At 40.2% G+C, this 9,525-nt stretch overlaps 1 protein-coding gene across 6 annotated transcripts in view; it reads right to left on the minus strand.

The window, feature by feature from the left end:
- Positions 1–9,525, minus strand: part of KCNC1 (potassium voltage-gated channel subfamily C member 1) — a 131,086-nt gene that overhangs the window by 18,533 nt on the left and 103,028 nt on the right. For 2 of the 6 annotated variants that reach the window (XR_003991315.1, XM_030485235.1), the window contains exon 3: positions 7,439–7,627. The exons of 1 other annotated variant lie outside the window; for it this stretch is intronic. Coding sequence is in view for 4 of the 5 variants with exons in the window: in XM_030485235.1 (XP_030341095.1) it covers positions 7,439–7,627 (189 nt within the window). In the remaining variant the exon portion in view is untranslated. Of the gene's footprint in view, positions 1–3,276; positions 5,710–7,438; positions 7,628–9,525 lie in introns of those variants that run through there. 3 more of the 6 variants (XM_030485236.1, XM_030485237.1, XM_030485239.1) reach the window with 3 other exon arrangements.

Genomic DNA, 9,525 nt, shown 5'->3' on the forward strand with positions numbered 1-9,525 from the left:
CCTCTTTTGACCTCAGAACAATTTCAAAAGACAATAATGTCACAGAAACAGAAGCTGAGGCACAAAATTTGAAATGCTTCAACCAAGGTAACCCAGCATGTCCACAGTGGAGCCAAGAATAGAATTTCCATCTCCCGAGTTCCAGGCTAAGGGTCTACCTTCTAGGCTAGTGGTCCTTGATGGTTTTTTAGGTAAGCATCATTGCTACTACTTCCCTCTCTCTTTGCTCTTTTTTTTCCCTCACCACTGATTCCTGTTTCCTCATATGCTCCCCTCCTTCCTACTTGCATAACCCATTTTCCAGATCCATCCTGTGTCCTTCTTATTTCCCACCTTTTGTGCTACTGCTGCCTCCTCTCCAGTCACCTACTTGCACTGGTGCTACCACTGCAAAGCATGGCTCCTACTGAGCTTATTTGCTTGGGCTCAAGCCACGTGTCTGGTGTGACTCATGGTCAGCCGCCTCTGCATAGGCTGTGTTGTCCCTGCTAAGACCTTTTGGTCCAGAGGCTGTGCAGGTACCCTAGCGTGGTATCTGAGCTAAAGCAACTGCAATACTTTGTCTTTTGCTGACTAAAGAATTTCAGCTGTGCTCAATGGGCAGTAGAGAAACCAATGGAAGCCTTGGAGCACATACTCTTAATATTTGGTACCTGAAGATGTTTGGACCTATGTATTTGCATAGTTTTTTAAATGCTCAAGTGAATTCTGAGGGTTGAAAACCTGGCTTCCTTAGCCTGAATCAGACAATATATCTTTCCATGGAGGCAGATGAATGTGCTTAGTTTTAAAGCACTTGCTTGTCAGATAAGGAAGGAAAGTCAAGAGGTACAGTTTTGGATCCATTTTCTAATTTGAAGTTTGACTTTAATTCAAATATTGTCCTTGATTGAAAATAAGCATTTGTATTCCCCAAAGAGAGAAATGTGGCACCCACAGTCCTAGATGAATGCAGATTCTTTGGGACTTCTGAACAGACAGGTATTTTACGCCCAAACTCAAATAAGTGAGTGACTTAAAAATAATCTGCATAATTTAAGCACATTTTCATGAAGTGAAGTTAGTTTGTGTATGAGCTCAAAGACAGAATTGCTTCCAGGATATATATGGAAAGCAGAGAGGTAGGCTGCCTTGTTTTGAAACTATGAAAAGGATATGCAAAGTGGCAGGGTAATAACTGCACTTGTTTTTTCTTCAGAATTTCTTTTTTGTAAGCAGCTCTGTGCCCAGTTCCTTTCTGAATGCCCTTGCCTTAGCCCTGCTTGCTCTCTTCCATATTTCAGTCTGCTCATTTGTCCTAGCAGCCATTTGTTTCAGTGATGTATTTTCTTTTTTGGCCTTGAAACTTTAAAGAGAAGGAAGGCAATTTATGTGAAAAATCACTTTAATGATTAATGACTGTTGAGCTTGACTGTTATCACAGCAGTATTAGCTAGATTTTTTTTTGTTGGAGTGAGAGAACAGAAACCACTTCTCATATCCTTGCTGTCTGAAATTGTAGTTGTGGAGACACAGCAGGTTGGTCCAGAAAAACATGAGTACCTTCATGCAGTCAGAGGAAAAGCTCTGTGTATACAAGGTGCGGTTGAAGTGTGCCTTTAATGTTAGCAAGTAATAAACCACTAATTGCCAGTGGGTTCAGACGAAGGACCAGCATCAGGTCCTGTAGCCAGGGGTCCATTGCTGAAAGCCGAGTTTGCAGAAGAAGAAACTCAGATGTTCATTTCCAGCAGGAAACAGGCAGAGCGTAACTGAACCACAGAACATGCTTCTGCTCTGATGATGATGTGAAGTCAGAAGTAGTTGGTGGCATTGTTGCAAGCTGAAGTCAGAATCTAGCCACGTGTATGGTTTTCATGCTTTGATCAAGGTATATACCTCCTGTGGTGGAAGTGGGCAGGCTTCAAGAAATTAATGTTTTAATTGTAATACCCCAGCAAAAGCTCCTTAAGTGTAGGTCAGCTGGGGTGATGTGGTAAATTTCTCTAAAGATTCACTGCCAGGATTCAGTGCAACAGCTCCTGAAATTTTCCAGTTGTCGCACTCTTTCCCTGTGTTGTCAGAGCTGTCACTGTGTGCAAGGAGGACTCTGGGGTCAGGCAGACATTAAGCTTTAGAGCATCTCCTGAAGGGTGGTGCATGGGAAGAGCTGATCTGTTTCTGAAGGGTTTATAGAAGTCGCCCAAAAGACACAGTTACCTCAAATCAGAATAAGCTCAGAGAAGTACCTGAATGAAAAGGGGACTGGTAGGTGTAAAGAGTAGCACAGAATGGGCATGTGTCCCCAGCCTGGCAGCTAAGGCTTGTATATGTATGCAAAGCACAGTGGAAAGGGAAGATCAATGTGGGATTTGCAGGGCTGAATTGTTAGTATTCCTTATGGGAATGGAGAATTTGAATGGCCTTCATGCTGGGCCCTTGAGTTAGTGTTAAATAAAAAAATGGGACAGATACATCTATTTCTTGATGCTTAGTACATTATAAGAGGAAGAGTTGTTCATTAGGCAACTTTCGGATCCTGGATTAACCTGGATCTTACCTCTGGAGGTAAGAAATTGCCCATTTATCAGCTGAGAATAACAGCATGGAAACAGTGGGAGAAAAATAGCTCTGGGGGAACAAGGATAGTCAACTCAAGTAGAAGTCAAGTACATAATGCTACATTGAGGACTATGAAGGAGTCTTCTAATTACGTACAAATTCAGATTATCAGCCTGCCTTCTATTCCTAAAACACAGCTTGAGGTTTTCCTTGATTTTTCCTTTTGGAGTAGAGTTTCGTGAAGATAAGGTCCAGCTGCAGTTGTGGGGTTTTTTTTGATAATTTAGCACTTACCAGAGCCATAAGTGTTTCTTCTGGTTTTTGGGGTTTAATCTCTGCTTCCTCCAGACCATAGAGATACAGTTCCCTTACATTTCCATTCTCAGCAGCAGTCGCAAATGCCGTAGTTTGCCTAGAAGGTTGCCAGATCTTTTGAACTTTCGTACATAAGGATAAAGGTGTATCCTTCCTTATAAAAGTACTTTACCAAAAATGCTTAAGCAGCTAGAATGCTGTTGATACATAGTCCATAGTTGTCATTTGTAGCATCTAAAGTGAAATTAAATCCCACTGTGTTTCTTGGTTCTTAGTGCTGCATGTTTTGTGTGGCAAATAAAGTGCAACTTGGACGTCTGGATTTCTTTCAGAGTTTCGTATCAGGTGGACTGTTGTGGTTCCGTGAAGAGCAAGGGAAGGATGGGCCCCAAAGAAGTAAGAAAAACTGAATTCATTTAGTCAGCTAAAAAGACAAACTTTTATTATTGTTGAGGAGGGAAAAGGAAGATACGTAGATAATTATCGGGGTTTTAATCTTCCCTCGTAAAATTACTAATGGTGAGAGTTCTTTAGACATCGGTTGTATCAAGTGTTTGCAGGCTTCATTTATTATCTACTAACCAAAATTAGCATTGTAGAACCAAAGCAATACCAAGCTTTTCTCCTACATTTCTGTTGAGAACACTGTATTTATTCAAGATTTTAGAAGCAAGTCTCTGGAAACCCCTGATAGCTTCAGAAAAGGATTCCCCTTTACACTATACAGCAGGCACTGAAACCATGATACAAAATTTATTTCATGCTAGAATTGTTTTGCATAACATTGTGCATGCATTTTACTCAGTACTAAATTGCATACAATGCTGTTGTCTTGTTTCTTAAACTTTGAGACCATTTATACTTGAGTATTTTCCTGATTTTGTACTATAAGTCCCAGTTTTAAAATAACACCTCTTTTGTTTAAAATTCATACTGATTACTTAATATGAACAATTTATGAAGGGTCTTTACGTTGGATCTATACATCAATAAAATACAACATAACCAGAGCTGGAAAATTAACCAGCTGTTAGTGTCAGGTCCGAAGGAAGGTCCCATGTGTCACAAGCATGCCAACAAAAACAGACAGGAAAAAGTTTTTCTTATTTTTATACACTTCTAGTTGGATTAAAAGTTCTTGATTTCCATGTTGGTGTGATGAACTGTGAAGGCGTGGTCAATATGACCGATGACTGCCTGATTGCACTTTTTAAAACCATTACTCTGTATCTTGTATACAAAAAGAAGCTATCCATAGCAAAGAAATGTACAGTTTTATAACGTTTTACATTTTGGCTACAACAATGTATGTAAAAGTAAAGAGCTTTGAAAGAAAATATATAACTTTGCTTTTTTTTTTTTTTTTCCTCCTTAATCATACACTTTCAGTGTTTCTTGGTTTTTTGTTGGTGGTTTTTCTTTTTTTTTTTTTTTTTGTCTTCATGCAATTCATGCTATTGAACAAAAAAAATAGATTCAAAAAAAAAAAAAAGGATCTTCTACAGTTTTGTTACATTTTGGCCGTAGAAAAAGCCTGCATCTCTAGTACAACTCCAAAACCACGAAGAATCATCCATAAAACCTGCATGGAGCGAGTTAACTTTGTCCAAATGAGAAGGTCTTCTATGCCTGCACAGTTCCACACAGATGTTTATTAGCCATCAATGTTCATCTCCATCTTGCCTTGTCAGGTCACTCTGACTGCCTCTGTTGGCATATATTTAGCAATGACTGGACTTTCTTTGCAAAGATCTGCATGTAAAGAATACAATCAGTACTTGAGCTTCTTCCCTGTGCTTTTCACATCAAGCTCGGCATCTTAGTGTTAAAGGAAGGAGGAAAAGGTGAAATAGCTACATGCAGAGGCAGCCATATTCTTCTTCAACAGGATTTTTTTTTTTTCCCATGCAGTCAGCCAGACTGAGACCTCTCTACAGTGTGTCTGAGTATTGCTTTCAGCTTAAAATAGGTGCCCATGCAACGTTTCATCCTACTGCGCTTGTTTGCTCAAACTCCTGCAGGGTTCCTATGGCTCAAAAATATCCTGAGAAAAGCAAAATCTTCCATCGTTGGCATGTTTCAGCATCGACTAAATGCCTAACCCATTCCATACAGAGCCAGTAGATCCACCATTAGCTAAAATAAGCATATACTAGCAGGATGCACCAGGAAGGAAACTATCTGGTGCATCTACCCTTCATTCTATGTACTGATACCATGCAGCGTGTATGGCCCACCAGTTCTATGTAAATGCCTGCCTATTGTCATCTGAGTGCTATTTAGGAGTGTTGTCACCTAGCATCAGTAGTAACACCATTTCCAGCGGGTGCTACTGTGAGACATTGCATCTTCAGACTTAGTCACCTGGATTATATGCAACATAGCATAGGCTAATTGAAAATAAAGCTTTTTAGACCATTCTCTGCTACTGATCCATGCTACAAAATAGATGGGATGGGAGACCAAGAACATCTCACTGGACTAGGAGAGCTGTAGGGCGCAGACACTGAGGATAATCCTATCGCTTTTCCACTTATGCCAGCTATGCTGTTAAGGCTCCGTGACATTTCGTAACCTTCATTTAAAAGAAAAATGCAAAGTACAGCATTGGATCAATGACAGAATGGACTAAGAATGATGTCAACATTGTAGCCAGTTCAATACCATCTGCATGCATGGACATGCCGAGAGTAGTATCGCTTGCAACATGACACAGAAGGCCATCGAAGTACAGAACAAGTTTAAAAAATATATATATATATGTACCCGCCCCCCTCACCCCCCCCAAAACAGCGTTTCTCAAGGATGGTCAGGCTACGTAATTGATCCTACAGGCAGCAACATGGTTGTACCCTAAAAAGAAAAAGAGTCAGTGGGAGAGATTTTCTGTGTCTGTCATACACTCGCGCATACCTCTCCCTTCCACTTCATGCATTTTGACCTCAGGCAAAATTAAGGTTTCTGGTATCTCTGGGGGCAGGAGGGGGAAAAGGCAGCACAGTCCATAGAATTTATTGTGTTGCTATAGAGATACTACTCCTTTGTTCACAGCACTTTAAAAGAAAAAAAAAACCAAAACCAAAATTGCATGCATTTGGTTTCCCTCCCTCTCCCCGCCCCCCCCATTCTCCTTAAGACATGCACATAAACAGCGCAGCAAGTGTACAGAGAGTTGCACGAACTATGGATGATTTTCTGTTGGAACAACAATTAAGATGCTCTCAACGTGTTTCAAACAGGCCAACAATATGCTGACATATATTACTCTTTAGCCAACCAGCCTCTGTTTCATTCAGTAACGAGAGGCGGTTGCAGTGCATCGTGAAAACCATACATTCCCCATCCCAAAGGATGTGCCATTTGGAGTGTTCCCCTGATCCACTGGAACCACCCGAACTCGCCCAGGCTGAATGAACGCGGCCAATGCTTATCCGATACAGAATCAAGTAAAACACTTTGCTACAAAGGTAAATTTTAGAGGATATACTTTCATATGAAAGTCTTGTGGTCCAACTATATCCTTGTTGATGATAAGCTTTAAAACTTATAAATACATACACTATCTATAACAGGCATTTACTATAACTATTGCCCATCATACAATGGCACATGGGAATTCTATACTCCATACTCAGTGTATGGTTACGTCATACAATCTTTGCAGTTTTAAAATATTGACTATATCGTATATTATATACAGTACACCAGTGATAAACACTGATTTGAAGAGAGAAATTTCTTTTCCAATTTTCCCATTCCTTATCAACTTTGCTGCATATATATGTAACTCTAATTTTGGTTGCATGGTTTCCTCACATTAAATTGTTTGAACAAACCGGCCTATTTTAAGAAGGGAAATTTTCTTATTTGATTCGACTTCTGTTACTAAATAGATTATTCTGACTATTAGCAAACTAAAATGCAGTTACTTCTGAGAGATCTGTAGCTGTCAGAAGCCTGAGAAACTAACTGGTAATGATTTATTTATGAAAGGAAAGTGATTTTAAATGGTTTATTTTCCAATTGTAAGACACCTGTGCTAACAGATGTTCTCATATGCTTCTCTTTCTCTGTTGAACTAAACAGCTATGCTATCCAAATAATTTGTTTTAGTGCTCTGTTAAGGTAGCCAAATAATCATTTCCTATTTCTTGAGGATGTTTTGCTTTTGTGTTTTGTCTTTTCCGTCTGCCACCTCCAAGTCTGTGCTCCTTAAAATCTGGTAAGATCTGTGAGCTTTCCAAGTGGCAAACCTGCATTGCTATGAAATGTTAATTGGCCTCTCCTTGGAGGATGGGCTAATTTAAGGACATTGTAGAGATCCTCCGCTAAAGTTACTGCACCAGCTGGGGTGGAAGACTTGACTGCCTAGCATAGCTGCATTGGGGTAGTTACAGCTCTTCAGGCTTTTCTTTCTGAAAGAAATAGGTTAGAAACTCCAAATGCAGACATCAGGTGGTGGTTTCCAGCCCAAACGTGCATCTATACAGCAAGCGCACTATCACGTGCTACAGCTACAGCTGACTTTTCTCTTATTTAAAACGGTTGCTAACTACGTGGTTCCAGGACCCCAGCTACATACCCTTTCTTATTCCTCCATCAGGCGGGCAGGGATATTCCCCGGTTGATAAGAGGAAGCAGGGTCCATATCTCTCCCGAGTGCCAGAGCGGGTAAAGGGCAGGCCCTCATCAGGCGTAATAGCCTGGTCTATGTGGGGACAGTCTTCGTTTGCCAGCGCCGCCTTGGCCACCTCACCATTCAGTTTCGAATCTTCAAACATATAAGCAGAAGGCTATTGAAACACTATGTACTGTTTATTAGAGTTCCAGCTGCAAATTAAGGGTTTACAGCTAAAGAGTTCTACAGCAACACTATAAAAGGTAGCACATCTGTCCTAGACACTGCATTCATGTGCACTGCACCAAAATAAAATAAAGTCTGTTAAGTGGGAGGAGAAACAAAAGGTGATCACGTTAGGGGTAACAGCAGCCACCTGTACTTCCACATAGAGGGGCAGATTCAGAAACGGGCGTGCATTGGTTCCTAGTCCTGTGAGCAGAAGACTGCAGTTAGAAATCAGATTATGTTTTCGCATGACATCAGATGGCGTATGTATGACCTGTTTGTCGTGAAGCCTGCTGTCGCTCAGAGCTTTGGAGAGGCAGTGGACTGTGAGTTGTGTTTTAGTATTTGAGTATATTCTGTTTGTGCTGGTTTATACCTGTGTATAGTATTACTGGGGGGAGAATTCCTGCTCTTCCCCTCCCCAGAATTTACCCAGATTGTTTTATAGCGTTTCTGGTATCAGTCATGCAGAATGGCTGTACATGTTTTAGACACACAGAGTACATTATGTATGGAAATAAAACAGCAGAATGTGGATTTTTTAAAAAAGCAATCAATTTTCTGACGTCGTCTTCTGAAACACATACAGTATTTGCAATGCCAGCCCAGGACACTACAAACAGAAAACACTACAGCAGGCCATGAATTTGGAAAATAGAGTAAGATTTACTCTCAGCTGTAAATAATGAAAAGAGGAGGCCAGATTTGCCCATTTTGCTCCACACATTCCCATGAGGATAGACTGAGAATAGTATGTTTTCTCTGTGTGACTTGTTTTACATTTATGAAACAATTTAAAGTGCTATTTAGTGTACTATTTATTTTAGGGCTTTTAAGTGCAAATCAGTGTATTGAGAATATACTCCAAATATGGCACAGCTCAATATGAGTGTTTTGGTTGAAGGGAGGAAAAAACAGTCAAAATGTGCTTTCTGAAGTTTCACAAATGCTGAGATATATGTTAACTGAGTAATATTGGCAGCATCCTACACCTCGGTTGCACAATGCTTATTACCTAGACATTGTAAGGCAGTGAGTGGTCCTGCAAGTCTTTAAGGAAAGACAAACTCAACAGATAGACTTAATTTCAGTGCCTCTTCCAGATTCACTTACTTGCTTGTTCTGAATGCTACACAATACTATAATGTATTTTTTCAATGGTTTTGAAGCTGAGTAATAAAACAAGCCCAAAAGAAAAAAATACATTAGGTAGGGTTTCGAGATGTGATTCTGATCCTCTGGTTTCAGATGGACAACATAGATGGGTAGTAGGCAAAAGCCTTTTCAAGTTATATTTGTGGGTTTGCACACAGACGCACACACACAGATGTATATGACACATACTATGCACCTACCCATGCACCAGTAATTGCATTCTGTGCCTTTACTTTTATGTTATTTAGATGCCACTGGTTTGTCACAACATGTACAGTCTTTTCTGCAGATCTCACCTCTGCCTCCTTTCTTCTCCATACAGAATTGGCCAATTATTTCCCCAAAGAGGGTGGTATCAATGTTTTGTTTTGTGAGCAATGAAATAATTAGGTCTCTCAATGCATTTTTTAAAATGACAAAAGCTATAGGTGCATTTTAATACTCGTAGACGTTCATTTCAATCGAATTCTAAAGTTTTAAGGTTACACTGACTTGCAATTTCTGTTCATAATGCTCACTGCTATTTAATATCTCTCTTTGCACAAAAACCTGGCACGGCTGCCATAGTAACCGTGACATTGCAGGTACTGAGCTGCTGGTTTAAAAATCATTTAATTGTGTTTGGGGAGAGCTGCTGTCCTCATGGGGGTGAGCAAAGAACTGGGCTT

Source organism: Strigops habroptila, chromosome 4 (assembly GCF_004027225.2).
Source record: "Strigops habroptila isolate Jane chromosome 4, bStrHab1.2.pri, whole genome shotgun sequence".
NCBI lineage: Eukaryota > Metazoa > Chordata > Aves > Psittaciformes > Psittacidae > Strigops > Strigops habroptila.